General features: G+C 40.2%; 1 protein-coding gene across 1 annotated transcript in view; it reads right to left on the bottom strand.

Moving 5' to 3' along the window:
• Window positions 1–18,552, bottom strand: part of dync2h1 (dynein cytoplasmic 2 heavy chain 1) — a 121,918-nt gene that overhangs the window by 85,393 nt on the left and 17,973 nt on the right. The window contains exons 27-48 of the mRNA XM_005720933.1: window positions 18,135–18,293; window positions 15,609–15,677; window positions 15,246–15,400; window positions 14,712–14,844; window positions 14,501–14,618; window positions 14,214–14,326; window positions 13,903–14,016; window positions 13,645–13,786; window positions 9,723–9,928; window positions 8,591–8,773; window positions 8,193–8,375; window positions 7,660–7,883; window positions 7,273–7,388; window positions 3,776–3,975; window positions 3,533–3,664; window positions 3,199–3,331; window positions 2,731–2,938; window positions 2,500–2,629; window positions 1,963–2,118; window positions 1,540–1,799; window positions 365–611; window positions 72–223 (exon numbers count right to left, since the gene is read on the bottom strand). Of these exons, the coding sequence (XP_005720990.1) occupies window positions 72–223; window positions 365–611; window positions 1,540–1,799; window positions 1,963–2,118; window positions 2,500–2,629; window positions 2,731–2,938; window positions 3,199–3,331; window positions 3,533–3,664; window positions 3,776–3,975; window positions 7,273–7,388; window positions 7,660–7,883; window positions 8,193–8,375; window positions 8,591–8,773; window positions 9,723–9,928; window positions 13,645–13,786; window positions 13,903–14,016; window positions 14,214–14,326; window positions 14,501–14,618; window positions 14,712–14,844; window positions 15,246–15,400; window positions 15,609–15,677; window positions 18,135–18,293 (3,533 nt within the window). The remainder of the gene's footprint in view (window positions 1–71; window positions 224–364; window positions 612–1,539; window positions 1,800–1,962; window positions 2,119–2,499; window positions 2,630–2,730; window positions 2,939–3,198; window positions 3,332–3,532; window positions 3,665–3,775; window positions 3,976–7,272; window positions 7,389–7,659; window positions 7,884–8,192; window positions 8,376–8,590; window positions 8,774–9,722; window positions 9,929–13,644; window positions 13,787–13,902; window positions 14,017–14,213; window positions 14,327–14,500; window positions 14,619–14,711; window positions 14,845–15,245; window positions 15,401–15,608; window positions 15,678–18,134; window positions 18,294–18,552) is intronic.

Raw genomic sequence — 18,552 nt, 5'->3', positions numbered from 1 at the left:
AGAGAGATGGGAACAATGACAAAGTGCTGTTTTACTGGTATTTACTTATATGTTGCTTGTTTTGTACTTACTCTATTGTGCAGATGCGTACTATAGAAGAGAAGCGGGTTGTGAGTGAATGTGTCCCAACAGCACCCCCTGTGGACATGGAAGCCACCACTTGTATGTTCTCAAGACTGACCCACTCCAGATTTTCATCATAGAACCCCTTATAGGTCAACACCTGAAAGAAAGGTTAATATATATTGTGATGCTTGGTGGTGGACATGAAACAGTCTAAGTTTCTGAGAGTGGGCACTTGTATCAAAACTGTTTCCAACACATCCAGCCATTGACTGACTTTTTAATTTATCTGTCTTTTTACCTGCTGGAGGAAGGCAGTGAGGTTGCTGGTCCCCCACTTGTCCGGTTTGGGTAGGTTGATGTCTTTTAAATAAAGGACCAAGTTCTCACAGTCCTTGGGTCTGAAAACTCGACCAGTGTTAGAGCTGAGCAACAGGCACGTCTGGCTCAGTTTCTGTAGGACGTGGCGTGATGATGTCTGGGCGCTGCAGTGAACCACAGCAACTTGGGTGGAACGCAGCCGAGAGAAGGCGTAGCGCAGGAGCATGCTGAACAGGACGAACAGAATAAGGTCAGGAAACACACAAGAACTCAAAGTACGTGAGGTGAGACATGAGCGCAGAGGATGGCAACAGTTCATCCATATGCTTAAATGTTTTAAACAGTTCAGCTTCACCCATTTTTAAGCTGATCTAAGGACAGCAAGAAAGGATAAGAGGATGAAATCTGTGTTACTGCCACATTAATCAAAAAAATTAATTTTTGGGACGTCAAGAAAATTGTTTACCTTTGACTCAAAGGCAAATTAAAGAAAGTAAATATGACGTGTTCATGGGCATGCACAGTCATTATCAGAAAATCTGTACTTTTATCAGAAGACTAAGTTGACAAATCCCGTGCCTTACTGGCACCGTAATGTTTCAGACAAAGTGAGGCAGGGCATGAGGATGAGAAAAGAAAAGACTGAGAGATACAAAAGTGGAGTGTAAAAGGCAAACTGAGGGACCCTTGCTCTTTTATACCCAGGGGAGGGACACAATTACTTGTGGGGCAGTTCAGAACTTGATGTGTACACGTACACAATCCCAAGCACAAACAGCACGCACACACACACACCCAAAGATTTGATCTTTATTCTGAGCTTTCAGTGCCTTTACAAGAAAGGTCAAGTCTTGAATAAAAGCAGCTTTGATTTCACTGTTGATTATGTGATTGTGTCATTCTGAGTATTCCTATTTGAGTGCCTCTGTCTCACAAACCACACTGCACACTCTGACCTCACCAGTGATTTTTGTACTAAAGGCTAACATGAGGATAGAATAAAAAAATACCCTTTGTGAATTGCTTCCGCAGAATGCCATTTGATCTTAAGTCAGGATAATGGAAGGTAATGTAACAGTTGTTCAGCAATCATGGCTTTGTGAAGGGCTAAATGGTTTTTAATGTGTTTTTGTATATGGATCCAGAAGTAATTACCCCTTTCCACAACCCTCTGGCCCTACGACCATGAAGGGCTGCCTGTGCTGTGTGGTGAGCCAAGGAGAGAAACCCTGCAGACCTCTCTGCATGCCTGGAGTCTCAATCACAGGTAGCATGTGTGTATGAGAGAACTGCTCCAGCGTGAGACCCTCAGGACGCTGGAACATGTAACTTGCTAGATGACCACTGTCAGTGTTATAGTAAGTATCCAATGGTTTTCTGGGGTCTGGTGGGCTTTCCCTGGCCCAGCTCAGCAACTACAGGAGTGAAAAGACATAAAGACAAACATTAGCAAGTTATCCATCCTTATAATTTTCAGCAGTTATAATTAAGACGTGAATACAATTTAAATCCAAACATAAAACTGTTCTTGAATTCAACCTCTATTGATACCAAACGAGAACAAAATGAGGTCCTCACCTCTTTGGCAAACTCCTGTCGTGTTTTGAGGTTGAGGTTTCCTCCCATACCTCTCAGTAGACCAACGATGAACTGGCCCCTCTCCTTCACAGCATTGAGGTGAGACAGGCAATTGAACACTGTGCCCACTAAACTAGTTTCCACCACAAAGTCATTCTGATGAGGAGAGAGAAAGAACAGCATACAGATGTAAGGATCAAAGATCTTTTACGATTTTCAAATAAACCGGTTGAGCAAAAGAAAAATCCCGTCTGTAAGGATTATGTAAATTAGAAGGAAATAATAAATGGATCTGTTCATTGAGCTGAAAGGTCACAAGTCATTTCAGTTACTTGATTGCACTTTCATAATGTTATCAATTAAATATATCATAATAAATACTGGTAATTATAAATGAAGTTAACTGATCAAAGTTCTAAGTTGCTCAGTGCGTATGACACCACTGTGTCAGGTTCCAAACAAAAGATGTGTTTAATATTTAGAACAATGAAAAGATGTGACTGCTTTTCATGCACTGTGTAGCAGTGGGACGCTGACCTGCTTGAGGACCCAGTCTAGAGATCTTTGGAAGTAATCGCCCAGCCAGTTTTCAAGATTATTGTGACACTCTTCTGGCTGACCCTTTAACCACGACTTCACCAAGGCACCCACATCAATGTCCTCATCACTTTAGATATGAGGAAGTAAAATGCCAGTGAGACAAGTACTGAAAAGGTGGAATTTGGTAGAAATAAATGCTTAAAACTCTTTCTGCATAGGCTGACTGACCTGAGAAAGATCATGCCCATGCGGGATATGGTAGCTGGTGAGGCACAGCTGAGGTCATGAGTCTCAAACAGGAAGTTAACATTAGGTCCAAACTGGATGCGTTCGCCACTGGGCATGGTTAACAGTCGATTATCATCAAGGACAGAATTCAGACTCTCAATCCACTCAGGATCAATGTCGCCATCACATACGATCCAAGAGTTCACCTCTAGAAAACACAATTATACATGCATATGTTTACAACGCATGCATACAGGATATTAATCACGATACGGGGTGTGTCTGAAAGAATCATCTGATTTCAAAAGTTTTACATACAAAACTTGTTCACAAGTGCTTAACATTGCAGAATTAAAGTACTTTGAAATTGGATGATTCTGGTGATGGCCAAACACTTTTCCAGTTTCAGTGGGCAATAATGTCAAACGCCTGGTTAATCACAAACCAGCAGTGTCCCTCTCTTATTACCCTGAGATTCTTTGACCACGTTCCTGGCACTGTGGGTGAGGACGCCATCAGACCACTCTCTGGTGTCCATGTCTATATGTCCCAACAACTGTTGTCTGGGCATGGCCTTAGGATTCATTGTGTACTGCTTCACCTACCAAACAAAAAAAGTGAATTGGCAAGAACTCAAGGCAGAATTTCTTTAATTTTGAAAAAGTCACTTTTTAGATTCTTTTATATGCTAAATAACACTGGAACTCAGACAGTGCATGATGTAATTTTAGAGGACTTGTATTACATCACTTTTTCCAGTTACAGCATTAAATTCAAGAGGGGAGGTTCTCCCTCTACTCACCACTTTTCCTGTCTTGCCAAGAGCTGCCCTGAGCATCCTCCACAGTGTGGACTTGCCTGCTCCGCTTGGCCCGACAACAACTACGCCCATACGTTGTCTTAGCTGTTCATTTAGCTCCAATGCCTTCTTTAGCTATAAATGACAACAATTACTCCATTTAACTATCTCTGATTTTCTTATACCATCTTTCTAACAAACAACGTCAGTTCACATAGTGTTTATTAGAATTCTTCATATACACACCTGGCTGGGTATAAGTTCAAGCTGTGCCTCCTTATAAACTTGTTCCAGTGCATGTGTTAGTATCTGGTCCTCCACGTCAGTGAAATCAACCCCAGAGAAGACATCTCTCACCAGAGCATCAAACCGAGAGCAATCGGCAAAGGTCAGCTTGGACATTGTGTTCAGTCTTAAGGCCTGCACTACCAGACTACTCTCTTCAACTGCAAGTAGATGGACAGAGAGAGAAAATGAGTTAGAGAAAGAAAAGAAATTAATATAAATTTAATTTCAATCCAAAACAGGGATAAGCATAAAAAATACTTGAATAAGAGTATGGTTAACACTATAAAACAGCTATAAACTATGAAAAAGGCAATATGCTGAATGAAAAAAAAAAAAAAATAGAAAATGATATAAAAACAAGGTGAGGAAAGTTTAGTATTGGTTTGCTCTTGCAAATGTCCCCAGTGAAAAATGTGCTAATTACCAAAACTTGTCACGATTTAAGACACTGTCAATACTTTTGATCTCTTGTCTTTCTGCAGAGAAGCGCACTTGGCCAGACTACATACAGAGACAAACACAAGGAAAAACCTCAGGGACTCATCGACAGACAAGAGGTTCACACAATGTGTCTGTGAATCTGTGTGTGTGTGTTTGTGTGTTGGACAGATAAAAGGTGGGTGGTGGAGGAAGAGAAAGATTTAAAGGAAAGAATGATAGAATCAGGGAAAGGGTGAGTAAAACCAAGGTAGAAGTGGGGGAGGTTATTGAAAACAAGAGGCATGAAGGGGACCTTTGGGGTGAGAAAAAGAGGGCACCGATTGCGAACGAGCGGGACGAGAGCAACATCGACAGCCAGGTATCAGAGAAAGAGAGCGCTAACAAGAGGTTAGAGGAGGGAGCAGGAACTGAGGAAGAAATGCTGAAGAGGTAAACAACAACGCTCTGGCAAAGTGTTTTGAGGACGAGAGAATGCAGAAGGACAAAAGTACAGACAAGTGAAAAACCCGAGGGAAGAAAAGTTTTTAGGGAAAGTGCTTGAGCTAAATGTCAATTCATGGCATGTCCGTACTAGAATATTTAGAGGGCAAGCGCAGCATGTGCACAGAAAAAGAGCTGGACACTAAAGCTTTCTGTTTAAGTATACTCGTGGTGTTTATCCGGCTGCATTCAATAGATATCCACACAAAGAGGCACAGATAAGCCAAACACTTTTATTGTATCTCTGTTGAGCAAAGGATAAGCATCTCCAGACCAGTCAAATTTTTAACTGTAACCTTATCTTCCGATGCTTTACGTCAACTCGAAAACTTTCTATCCCTCAGGTCCAAAGGTTGCTATCAGTATAGCAGTTTCAGCACTTCCAAAAAGTAGATTTTCAACTAGACTTAGAAAAGTTGCTACTTTTTTTTTTTATTATCAGAGACTGCGTCGAGATTTCTGTTACAGGTTCATCTACTTCTGTGGTGGATGAAGAAGTTAAGAAGTCTAAAGAGGCTAAAACTTTGACAAGTTTACTTGTGGATTCTTTTTCAATAACCCCAATGAGCCAAATATGTCAGTCTGACAAAGGGTGTTATTATTATTAAAAGTGTCAATAGTCTTTTGGGCTCCTTTAACTTTAGTCGATTAAAACAATCAGATGATATTAAAAGCGTGGTTTGGATGTTACATGACAGCACAGTTACGCTTACTTTGCCTTTGAGATATATTTATTTATGATGTGTTGAATGATCCTTCACCAGGACAAGAGTCCGGTCTCCAATAAACACAATGGATTGAACTATATATTTTTTAACATCCATCCATCCTCTTTTGCTTATATGAAGTCATGTTACAGTGGCAGCAGGCTAACCAGACATCCTCTCACTCAGTGAGACTCGACACTTTGAGATCCCTCAGTTACTCCTGAGGGATCTTGTACCCCAAAGTATTCCCATACGGAAAATATAATTTCTCCTATAGGTTCTGGGTGTACCCCAGAGTTAGGGTGAACAACTGATATAAAAAAAGAATAATAATAATAATAATAATAATCTGAGGACCTGCACTCTGTTCTTGACATATACCATGAGGGGATATGATGGCCTGGCCTGGTAAATGGCCTGTATTTATATAGCGCTTTACTAGTCCCTAAGGACCCCAAAGCGCTTTACATATCCAGTCATCCACCCATTCACACACACATTCACACACTGGTGATATGCAAGCTACATTGTAGCCACAGCCACCCTGGGGCGCACTGACAGAGGCGATGATATCCCATACTATATGTGTTCACCATCAAGGAGCAGAAGTTTTACACATAGCTGCTTTTTATGTTAATTAAATGGCCCAACTTTACCCAATCACAATTACCCCCAAGTCACTGCTAATCCCTTGGATCCAGCTGAGTGACACACCAGGGGATGAAATGTTGACTTTAATTTCTCATTGGAAATCTTGTCAGGAGTGTGAAAACCACACATCATAATGTTTCCCTCTGCCAACAACAGACCAGTGGTCCCAGTATGAGGCATCGAGGTAACTTAAGGCCTTTTGTTTAGCTCTCAAGGTCATCATTAGCCAGGGCAGCTTTGAAGCATCTGTGCAGCAGCTGCCCACAGGGGAAGTGAGAGGAGCCCATAGCAAAAAGTTCGTTAGCTGGAGAAACAGCAACAGCCAAGAACACCTAAAAAAGTGTGTCTGTTTGTTTAAATTCAGCCTCCAGATGAGAAATGTCTTGAATACAACAGTAGACTTTCAAAACTCTACCCAGAGGGATGTTCTTTCTAATTATGCCTATTTTTGTTAAGTACAATACATCACTGTAACTCATCTGTAGGACTAGAATAAAGAATGTGTAAATTGGCTAAACAAATATGCAGCCCATAACTTTCAGACTTGTAGTCTCAATCAGTGTTGACTAAAGTGGCTTAAGACAATTTATCAGATTATGTGCAGCTCCCTCTTAAGTATAGATTTCATTCTCACCCCACCAAATGATTTCACAAATTAGCACAGCCTCTGCTTCAGACAGAAATAAATCATTAATCAAGTCATCAGGTGCTGCTTGAATATAATGAAAGTCTGCCATTAATGTTGTGTAATTATAAACCCGAATAAAACACAGTGTATTTTATAAAAATCCTAGTACTTTGCATTGTTAAAGTTTTGACCCTTTGTACTTGGCAAAGAGTTTGATTTTGAGTCAAAAATGAACCCATTTCCTCCTAACTTTCTTTTAAAATACATTTTTGGCCTTTTTAGCCGTTGTAATGATGTGACAGGCTGAAGGTGGACAAGAAAGGTTGGGGAGAGCAGGGGGAAGGGATGTAGCAATTGGCCCGGTACAAAATCAAACCTTGGTCTCTGGAATAACCTTGTGGCATATGAGTTGCCTGCTCAACCCAGTGAGCTATACTGGCACCCCCTCAAAACTTTCTTGACACAATATTGGAGAAGAAAAAATAAAAATGCCTCACAGAAATAATCTATATTAAAAAAAAAGGAAAAACACCCAGAGGGGGTCTTACTCTTTTCTTTGTTGCGATTCCTTCTGTGTTGCTGCAGGAGACCGCCGCAGGCCTTCAGCACTGTCTTTAGAGCTCGCAAACCCCAGTCATAGTGTTGCTGAGGAGTCAACAACTCTCTGGAGAAAGAAATAAAGGCACATTTTTACACATCACACACTCGCAGTTGGCAGTAGCATTGTCTGTAACAGTCAGTGGTGGGAAGCAGAAAGGGTAATTTATCCACAAAAATCAAGCAACTGCATACTATTAATGCTAAAACGGAAAGTCCGTCTAATAATAACACGTGAAACACAAAAATCACACACAACACAGATATCAAACTACACAGGTGAAGCACATTGCATGTCAATTTGACCCTAATCCAAACCAAAAATGACTTAATTCTACCTTGCCAGGTTGAAGATTGCTACCAGTTTGCATCCCAGTATTTCTCCATTTTTGAAGCCCTCGGAGTAGAGGATGACTTCAGCAATGAGCTCATTGTCTGGCCTGCTCATGGCCACAGGCCTGAACAATTGCTTTAGGTTGTCTGGAAGTTTCTGTCTGCCTCCATAGCCTTTTCCTGCCGGATTTAATGTGATAAAGACTCCAGAATTAGGGTCCAATTCCACCTAGAGGATGAAGAAAGGAAGAACATGTTCTTCTCAATATTACCGGTGATTTTTTGATTTTTTAAAACTGGCATTAGTAAAGTTTAAGCAGTTCCTTCTTGAATTATGACAAATCCAGTTTTTACGCCATATATGAAAACATAAATAATTTACTGTGGGACTGATTTGACTGAAAGACAGTTAAAAAAAATAGAAAAAATAATTGTATATCATGAGAAAGTGTCATAAATTACTGAGGTGGGCTTGAGAAATCAGAATGACCTGGTGTTCAGCATTATTGTTTTTGTCTGCATTTGTTTATTTTCTGACCTCCTTCCCTAGCAGATCGCATGTGTTCTTATGGTGTTTGAGAGAGTCTTGAATGGCCTGAATCTGCATGGAAACTGCAGACAGTACTGCTTCCTCTAAACGGTTAAACTCGTCAAAGCAGCCCCATGCTCCACACTTCACCAACCCCACAAAGATCCGTCCCATTGACTTCACATCGATACCCTGGAAAACAGACCAAAAAAAAAGCAGTCGTTGTCATTTGTACTCAATTTGCAATCCTACTTTGTTTGCGCATGTGTGTGGACTAATCAAAAGGTTAGTGTATGTGTGTGTCTACTACTGCACATATGTGATTCATGGATATATTGTATCCACGTCTTTAGTTGTAGCTTTCGCTTTGTATATATTTTTTGCTTTTCACAGAAGCATCTATACACCTCGTCACAGTTGAACACCAGCACTTGACGTCCAAACAGCCCTCCTAAGGCTTTGACGGACTCAGTCTTGCCTGTGCCGGCTGGCCCATAAGGATTCCCCCCGAGCCCCATCTTCATTGCCTGGGTCAGAGTCAGGTAGCATTTATCAGTCAGTGGAGTGTGCACCAGCTTAGCCACATTCCCCTGGGAGGCAGTAAGAGATAAGATTAAAGATTAAAATTAGGAATAAAGACAGCAAAGGAAAGTGATGGTGGCCAGACAGCATCAGAGATATGGGTGAAGGGACACGATGGAGACTGAAACAAACTTGTCAAAAAAATAAAGGAAATGAATGGAAAAGGATAGACGTGACAAATGAATGATGGACGGGCAAAGAAAAGAAAAGTAAACGGGAGTCTGGATGTGGTTGTAAAAAACTGTAGAGTGGAAATGCAAGAAGGCACTGTATTACACGTGCTCCTTATCCCTGCATAAACAGTGCCCCCCACAGGTAAAAAAAAAATAGGTTCAAATACATTGATCAACACCTACACAACAGCTCCCATAAGCGGGATACTGCAGCCTGCCACACTGCAAAAACTGTTTAACGATAGCTTGTGATAAAGCTGATCCAGCCCCCAAACTCCTGCCTATAGTGTAATTATTACTGATATAAACTGGGATTAAGAAAATGCATGTTCTCCTAATACTACCTTACCTGGGTCATACTGAAAGTAGCTACAGAATGAACAAAATGTTATAGGGCTTCACCTGAATATTAAACCCTCGGCTAGATTTAGATATTTGGTTTCCTTTTTTTGGTTGTTACACATGAATATAATAATTTTTGTTATGGTTATAAAATTAGACATGATGTCAGTCATTTATCATCTGTAAAAATAGACTAATACAGATGGCACAACTTGCTGTTGAAAATGTCTGCTGCTTTCCTCCCTTGCAAGTCAATGTGCTGTAAAATGAATGCTAAGAAAGCAGATTTAATTTCCTGTGGTTTAATATTCTTAATTAGAAAAACAAAATGTCAAGTAAAGATTAACTGGAGTGCAGGAAACATCACTGAATGTTTTGGTTTGTTCCATTTGTGTAATTGAAAAGAGGAACGCATATACAACACGTTTGCACTATATCACACCTGGTATTCATAGGTATAGCTGAATTGTGCATCCACCATATGTATGTGGCAGCATTGGTCCGGCCCCATATAGAACCGAAGCTGCTTCTTCCAGGCCCAGGCGTCAGTAGTGGTAACTCCTGCCTGGTTAAGTTGCTTCACCACACTGATGTTGTGGATAATATCCAGGATCAAGGCCTTCAGCTTCAATTGCAGGACACTAGACTCTGTACAAGGAGACATGCATAAATTTTAGGGTGTCAGAACCTGTAAAAGTACACAAATAACACATTTCTGACATAAAAGAGCATTGTATCTGTAAATGCAGGGTGCTGGATTTAACCAGGCCTGGAAATTGTTCATATTTGTTACAATAGTGTATTGAATTTGAATAAACCAAAGTGTAGAACTGAGAAATTCTGAAATGAACAATATGATTTTTTTCAGTATGACTCAGGCAACACATTTAAACATTAAAAACAGTGCTGTATTACCTCTTTAGTTCATCACTGTTCAAGTTTTATGGAACTGATTAGACCAGCAGCTGTAACCCTGAATTTTACATTCTTGCTTGATATGGGATTTCTCTCTCTTTCTTTTGGTAAAGCGGTGATCATTCCAAACATGTGTCAGTTCTTGACTTCAGGGCATTGTAATTTGTATTAAAAAATAGCATTTGAGCTTATATAACAGAAATAAGCAAGGCCTTCTCCCCAAAAAGACATTGCTGGAAAGCAGTAAATGTTCTTTTAAAGGCCAAAGAAACCACATACATGTCATTCAGTATTAAAAGGGCCTCTCAGTATGGGTAAGTTGCCCGTGCCCTGTGCACTAATGCGCATTGATACCATCGAGGATGCTGGCTTTTGTACTGTGTGCTTACAACAAGTGAGTGATGGCCTTTCTGTTTAGCCTGGAGGATTTCTAAGAGTTTTAAAATTTGACCTGTCAGACCACAGGAATATTTTCTGCTTTCCCTCAGTCCGAACAAAGGCCCAGAGAGAGCACTGGTGCTTCTGGGTCTGTTTATATGTGTATTTTTTTTGCCTAGCAACCCCCCAAAATCAATTATGGCTACACTCCTTTTTACCACTTCAAGCCACCTTTTAGGCATCTTTTATAGTCTTGTTGACATGTATGCATCAATAGTGTCAGCCTAGCTAGAGATGCATACAAATTACTTCAGCAAATGTATGCCAAATGTATCCTGCCAAATGTATCCTGTCTTGCCTCACCAACAAATGGCTCCTCACTTCCTGTGGAGTTTATGAGGCGATCGTGGCTGAAGAGTTGGGAGTTCACCTTGTAATCGGAAGGTTTCCGGTTCGAGCCCCGGCTTGGACAGTCTCAGTTGCTGTGTCCTTGGGCAAGACACTTCACCCGTTGCCTACTGGTGGTGGTCAGAGGGCCCGGTGGCGCCAGTGTCCGGCAGCCTCGCCTCTGTCAGTGCGCCCCAGGGTGCTGTGGCTACAACGTAGTTTGCCATCACCAGTGTGTGAATGTGTGTGTGAATGGGTGGATGACTGGTTGTGTAAAGCACTTTGGGGTCCTTAGGGACTAGAAAAGCGCTATACAAATACAGGCCATTTACCATTTATGGACATTTTAGGCAGACTGGGTAATTAGATTGTCTTTCTTGCCATTACTTTTGCTGCTTTAATCAGTCCCAGCACTTTATAGCCACTTGAGACAAACTGGTGTTAAAAGAAAGCACATCACATAGGGATTTTACCCTTTTTAACCCCTTTTCACAACGGTGTCCTGCATCCATCATTTCCTCTCAAAATGAATCATAAACGAGCAAAAGTAAGACATTATTAGTTAAGTTAAAACTAATAAGCGACACGACCACTCAAAATAGTCCAAAATGAGCCTTTGCAGCCTTTACACTGGTTTAGTCATAATAACCTTTTCAGCTATCAAAAGCCCCCAATTTGATACAGCTTGTCATTTTCAGTAGAAAACAAAATGAAAACTTCCCCCGGCACCATCCTGACACAAGAAGTGAATTACTCCAAAGCCGCCTTTTTTTTCTTTAACAGCTAAAAGAAACAGCACTTGCAATATTACAGTACATCACCACCTAGGCGTGTCAGTCCTATCTAATGAAATCTCTAAGAAACATTGCCATATATTTTGGTTTTTTACACAGAAGCCAGTAATTTAATAATGTATTATCATGGAAATAACTGCTACAGGCATAAATGGAAAAGGTGTGCATGTAAGAATATAATATCTCCATATAATATAATCCAGTGCTGTACTAAAATAAAAGGTATTCTACAACTTTGTGAAAAAGTCTAAAAGCAAATTTAGCCCACACGCTGAAGTTAAGCATGAAGAAAATGACAGAAGAGATTTGGAATTTGACCATTTCCCAGAACGCCAATGTCCTGTGAAATGTCGGTACTGTTGGTGCTTTCATCTCATGAATGAGTAACTTGTTTAAATCTAAAAGTAAAGCAGATTTGAGTTCTGAGGCAAAAGTCGGCTGTTATGCTTTATGCAGCCATATATTCATCCCCGGGTCATTAAATTCGCCTGTCAGATATGCTGCCTACAGATTTAAAGCGTACTACTGCCCCTTTGCAGCTTCCTAGGAGACTATGAGTGATACACTCATTTGGAATTAATTTCCCACTCATCTCATAATCCCAACAGATTCAACCAAGCCTGAGATTTGGATCAGTATCTGATGTAGATTAAGTACACATATTAAGTAGCAATTGTTTATCTGGACTCTCACAGAAAGGTCAAAAACTAAAATAAGGGTTGTGAAATTTGCTGTAGAAATAACCACAGAGAGAGAGAGAAAAATCACACATCAAGTGTGGGGCAAAGACGTGAATATTTTAAGACCTCTTGGGGAAAAAACATTGTGTAGTTCCTGTTTATCACAACTTCTTCTGTCTTTCTGTGTATTACCCTTATGTCAGAGATCGTAACCAGTCAATATTGGCAATTCTAATTGCCAATATGGCCACTAGGGGTCATAGGACTCCACTCAAGTAGCCCTGCTATTATATATCAGTTATATTGTATCACTTTATATATAATGTTAAAGCTAGCATCTACGTTTAGCTGAATACTTGGATTAGAGGAAGAAAAACTGTAGAAACACTAGTGAACACAGTGACATGGTGATTACTGTTGCCTCAAAGCCGAACAGTAAGATGGTCCTGGATCTGGCCAGGGCATTTCTGTGTGGAGTTTGCTTGTTCTCCTCGTGTCTGTGTGGGTTCTGTCCAGATACTACGGCTTCCTCAAGCACTCCAAAGACAGGCATGTTAGTAGGGTTAGGTTAGTTGGTGATTGGCTTTAATATGCTTCAGATGTGAATGACAGTGTGAATGGTTGTCGGTCTCTCTGTGTTAGCCCTGTGACAGACTGGCAACCTGTCCAGCATGTACCCAACCTCTCGCCCTGTGTCAGCTGGGATAGGAGATGAAGTCAGAGATGCAAGGCTGAGACTGTTTTGGACATGAGCAAAAGAGAGGTAGTGGATATGTTGGGCAAAGGACGTTGAAGACAGCTACCAGGCAAAAAGAAAAGAGGAAGTCCACATAAAAGGTTCAGGCATGAAGTAAAGGAGGGCCTGCAGAGGGTTTGTGTGACAGAAGAAGATACTACGGATAGAGTGAGAGTAAGATGACTTGTTATGGCCATCCCTAAAGGGAGGAGTGGAAATAAGAAGAAGAAGAAAGAAACTGGCTGGTTGTAATAATCACAGATTTGATGTTTATTCATTAATGTTGGTTATAAATTGCTTTTAACTGTAAGTTTTTTTAATCCTTGTATGCACACACTAAGCTAAACGTATATGTTAAATAAAATCCATATCATGTGTGCAGAATTTCATGCCGTCCAGGGAAACGTTACACCTGTCTGAATGGGCACACATACTTTATCTTCCCCGATGCTTAAACACAAATGTGTTCCCTACCTGTGTTATCAGAGCTGGTGTCCACTGTGGTATAGACTTCTAATTTGCTGTTAAGCTCCAACTCCAACTGATGCAAATTTTGTTCTTTTATAGCTCTTTCCACATCTTCAGTAAATTGGATTTGCTCAGCCAGACACAGGATCTACACGAAAAAATGCAACATTGTTTAATGCTGGGGAGAAAAAAACGTATTTTCTTTTACATCACAAGCTTTAAAGAATATTTTTAAAAAGCAGTTGTATAAATGAGTGTGTGCACCTGTGATGGATAACGAGAGGGGTCCACTTCCCCTTTCTTTGCTGCCGACACACATTCATACAGCAAGTGCTTTAGGGTCTCCTTCATTTCCACAGACAGCTCACTTAACCACACCTAGAAACGAAGGAAAACTGTTTATGCAGAACCACAAAGGAAGGTTCAAAGAAAAAGCATATAAAACGTTTAAAATGAATACATATTTGTGTTGCTTTGAATACATTTTTAAAAAGGATAAACATACTACAAGTACCTCCTTAGACCTCCAACAATGATAATACTATTTATCCATTTATATACATTCATAGCTTTACCTCCACAAGGCTGGAAATGTGTACAATATTTCTGAGTGGCACAATTTCTCCCTCCAAAGAACACATGGCGACAATGTGCTGGCATTGCTCATCAAACACAACACTGTGGATGCCTGCAAAGGGAATATATATGCAGACTACCTTCACTATCCAATACAACCGCTATGATTCAAACAATATGAACAAATATAACAAAAGGGGGAAAACAGGCAGAAGACAGAGCGACAGCAGATAAATGCAAACGATTATCAGCAACAACAGAATGTAAGAACACACATGTCTCTGACCTGCAAAGAGTTTTTTTAGGTGTGACTGGATGACACTAGGGTTGGTTGCCTGCCCAAGAATTTCTAACAGATCATCATCCCCAATGAAATAGAACCGTGGGAAGGCAGACCGTTTCTCCTGTGATGCAGACACAAAACCACATTTAGGTAGTGGTGATATTTGAAACCCATGTGAAAGAAAGCAAATGTCTTCTCACACGTGCGTATTCACCTCCAGGAACTCATTGAGTGACTTTTGGCAGCGCTGTAGTTGGTCCAGTATGGTGACGAGGGAGTTTCTGATGCCAGCCCTCGAACTCAGAGAAACAACTCTGTTGTCTCTCTGGATGTCTGACATTATAGACCTAAGACACGGAGCGAGAAAATGTTCAGTTATGCCAGTTTCTATTTGTCAGCAAAAGAGAAGCCACATGTAGTTTATGGTATATTATCACATGTAGTATATAGTGGTTTTCTAATCTTACTGAACACTCAAAGTACGTCAGACTACAAGCCACATTTAACCACACAGTCAAATGGTGTTTTATTCTATACATTGCAAACATGGAGGTCTTTCAACTGTCAGAGGAAGCTAGACTACCCAAAGAAAACTCATGCACTCGTAGTGAGTGCGCACATTCAAACACCAGAAGGAAAGGTCCAAATCAGGAACGTTCTTGCTGTGAAGTATCAGTGTTAGCCACCATTGTGCCTAAATGGGCAAACGCTTCATTTGTGTTATTACACAGAGCTGCACACACTGTACCTGAAGTCTTCATCAACTCGTTTGAAGCGAGCTTCCTCTCGGGGCAATGCTCCTCGTCCAAAAATGGGCTCCAAATAAACCCAGCGCCTCTGGATGGCATTCAGACTGAGCAGATACTCATCCAAGTCGGACAGACGAACTTCCCACAGACTGACCTGGATATACGTGGAGTAAATACTCAAACCTTTGTCACAGTTTCTTCATCAGGGATTAAATGTTAATATATAAATGAACCAAATTTGTTTTTTAAAAACTGCATGTACCAATACAAGCTGAGAAAGGTATGTGAAAAGTACTTTTTCCATACATAAAAAAAATTAAGCACTTAAAGTTTATTCATAGATTTAAAGACCTTGACCTGACCTTGTCCTGGAAGCTGCGGTAATAAGGGGAATCTTTTAGCGACTGCAGCAGACAGCGATTATCTCCCACCTAGATAGACAGAGAAATGGTGAAAACGTAATACCTAATACATAAGATGTCATTTAGGCATTTAGTGTCAACTATGTCTCCCTAACAATTGAGTCAAGTATGCTCTTTTATTTGAACTGCCTGACATAACATTTCACTGATGTACTGAAACAACATTTGCATGTAAATATGGACAGCAACATTTAAAGAAGCAAGTACTAATTATATAATGCTTTTTTTTTTAAAAACAATAACACTATTTCACAATCAGACACAATGGGTTCTATCTTGGTAAGCCTCTACAAACCTTATGTATGGGTCATTCTAAAGCAGGGGTCTCAAACTTTCGGCCCGGGGGCCACTTGTGGCCCACGTCACTCCTACTTGACGTGAAGAAATGTAATGCAATTACATATTGAACTTTTTTTGTTAGGCATGATTTGTTTGTTGCTGAATGCAATGTTGAAATAAGTTCTTTAAAAAGCAAAAAATGATTTAATATGAAAACAATATGAGCAGAGAGTACAAACATGTTGAGGGATTGGCTGTGTTGGTTCAGTGAGAGAGTTATTTGTAAAGAAAACAATTTTCACTAGAAGTCAAAAACTAATGTGTACAATTACGTCTGCATTTTTATTTTGTTAAATACAAACAAAATTAGAGTAGAAGTGCTGCCACGCGTTTGATCAGAAAGACAGTAACAATTTGTTTATTTGATAGTTCAAAGTAGTATCAGTTGAAAGGGCTCAGTTAAGAGTGAGGAAAAAAAATTACGTTCACATTTGCAGATTTGTCTTGTTATACAATATTTGACATTTAAAGAAAACTAGCAAAACACTATATTTCTGGAAATATTTGTGGGTGTTTTTGTGTTTGTTTGTTTGTTTTTGTATTACTTGAACACTAAAGTGGACCTCCAATGAGATGACAGTGCCAGCAGTGGCCCACAGCCCATTTTGGTTTGAGACCCCTGTTCTAAAGAGTTCATTGGATTCAAGTGTGGCACTGATGCAACAAGTCAGCTTGTGAAATTTCTACCCTTGTAAATATTTCACAATAAGTGGCATTACTACAAAGTGGAAGTTTCCAGAAACCACTGAAACTCAGCCACAAAGTGTCAGAGTGCCAAGTGCTGAGGTGCATAGTTCGTAAAAGTCGCCCTCACTCTGTTGACTCAGTAAGTCGACCACACCGCCTCTGGCATTAACATCAGCACAAAAACTGAGTTTGCTGAGATGAGGTTTCCATAGCTGAGAAGCTCCTGTACTGTATGTGTAGGCAGTCTTGTACTTTTGTCCATATGTGGTATATTCAGGGCTCATGTTCAGATACATTTGTGTTCAAGAAGTATCTTAAACCACGTTAGCCTAAATCACTAAAAGCAATACTTTAGTCCAAAAAAAGTGTATAATTGCAGCAAATCCCTTTGTGGCTCTTTTTCTTATTCAATTTCCTCTGATAAATTAAACTAGAGGAAAGAAGCAGCAATCTTGTGCCACCCTATCCAAGGATATAATGAAGCTCAATTATATCTAGAGGCCATCGCAGATTCAATAGTCAACAATATAGAACATCTAAAACAATCCAATCTAGACAGGCAAAAGATTAACTACAGCAGGACAAATGTAAAGCAAGATGAGGATGAATGAGCGCAGCAGATAACTGAAGCTGTTTCTCAAAAAGGGATGCAAGTGCCAAGATTTGCTTGTTTGTCCCTCTGGAGTCATTAAACAGAAAAATCTCATTAGCCACTTGAATGTTCAAAATGTCTAAAGTTTCCTATTTGGCCATCATTTCCATCTTAGCAAACAAGTGCTTCTTTAGTGAATTTCAACAAGTGGATACATTTCAGGGGTTTTAATCTCGATTTGTATTCTTTTTACTATAAGTAAGTAGCTAATTTCTAGCTTATTTCTCTGAACTATCTCAAGCACTGTGCTGCCCAGCAATTTCTTATAGGCTAACTGCACCTGATCTAACTACATTAGATCTCTGTATTCAACCTTCTCCTAGTTTAGTCCACAATAAATGAACTGCAATTTATACAGTACCTTTTTACACTCGCATTTTTAATGTAACACCTGCAAACCTAGATGGAGGTATCAAATGGTACTGACGATTCAGGATCTTGCCTAAAGGCACTTAAATTTAGCGTTGCAGGAACTGAGGATCGAAACATGGACCTTCTGAATAGCAGACAACCTGCTTTCAATTCTGGGTCACCATATACAACATGATTTTTGAGGGCCATAAAAGAGAACCAGACAACCAGGGAGGGGTGCAAGGTCCATCCAGGAGATGTGACTATTTTTCATAAAATGATTTATGGTCAACTCTAACCAATTAAAAAAAAACTCAATTTACTTTCCTAGTCAAACTTCAGAGATTCAGTGTGGCATTGTGAACCAAATCTGCATTTTATATTTGTACACAACAGCTGACTTGATGTCTTTTTTTTAATGTGTGCTCCACATCTACCTGGTTGACAATATCCTTCCAGTCCTTGATGAGGGTGAGAGTGCGCCCGCTGCTGTCTTTGTACTCAGTGAGGGTGAAGGTAGCTGCAGCTCCCCACAAATCCAGCTCCCTCAGAGCTTCTCTGATCGTCACCTCCGCCTGAGCACGACTGTTCAGATCCTATATCAATGTGCACCACATGCACACACAAAAAACACACGCCTCTGCATCAGTCATATAGGGTTTTGCGTCTGGACCGCCCGTTTGCCTCATTACATTTCCAACACATCACTGAAATCTGCCAACATGCCAACTTTTTCCAAAAAACCTGGAAGACTAACATTTCTCAGCTTCGAGTCGTGATGTACTGACTTTTTCACTTCCATTTCTGTGTTTGTGCGTGCACCGTGTGAGAGGTTGCTTTAATACCCTCAGGATT

This window comes from Pundamilia nyererei, unplaced genomic scaffold, assembly GCF_000239375.1.
Source record: "Pundamilia nyererei isolate P.nyererei 1_Seehausen unplaced genomic scaffold, PunNye1.0 scaffold00003, whole genome shotgun sequence".
In the NCBI taxonomy this organism is placed as follows: domain Eukaryota; kingdom Metazoa; phylum Chordata; class Actinopteri; order Cichliformes; family Cichlidae; genus Pundamilia; species Pundamilia nyererei.
This window is presented reverse-complemented; position numbering and strand designations above follow the sequence as displayed.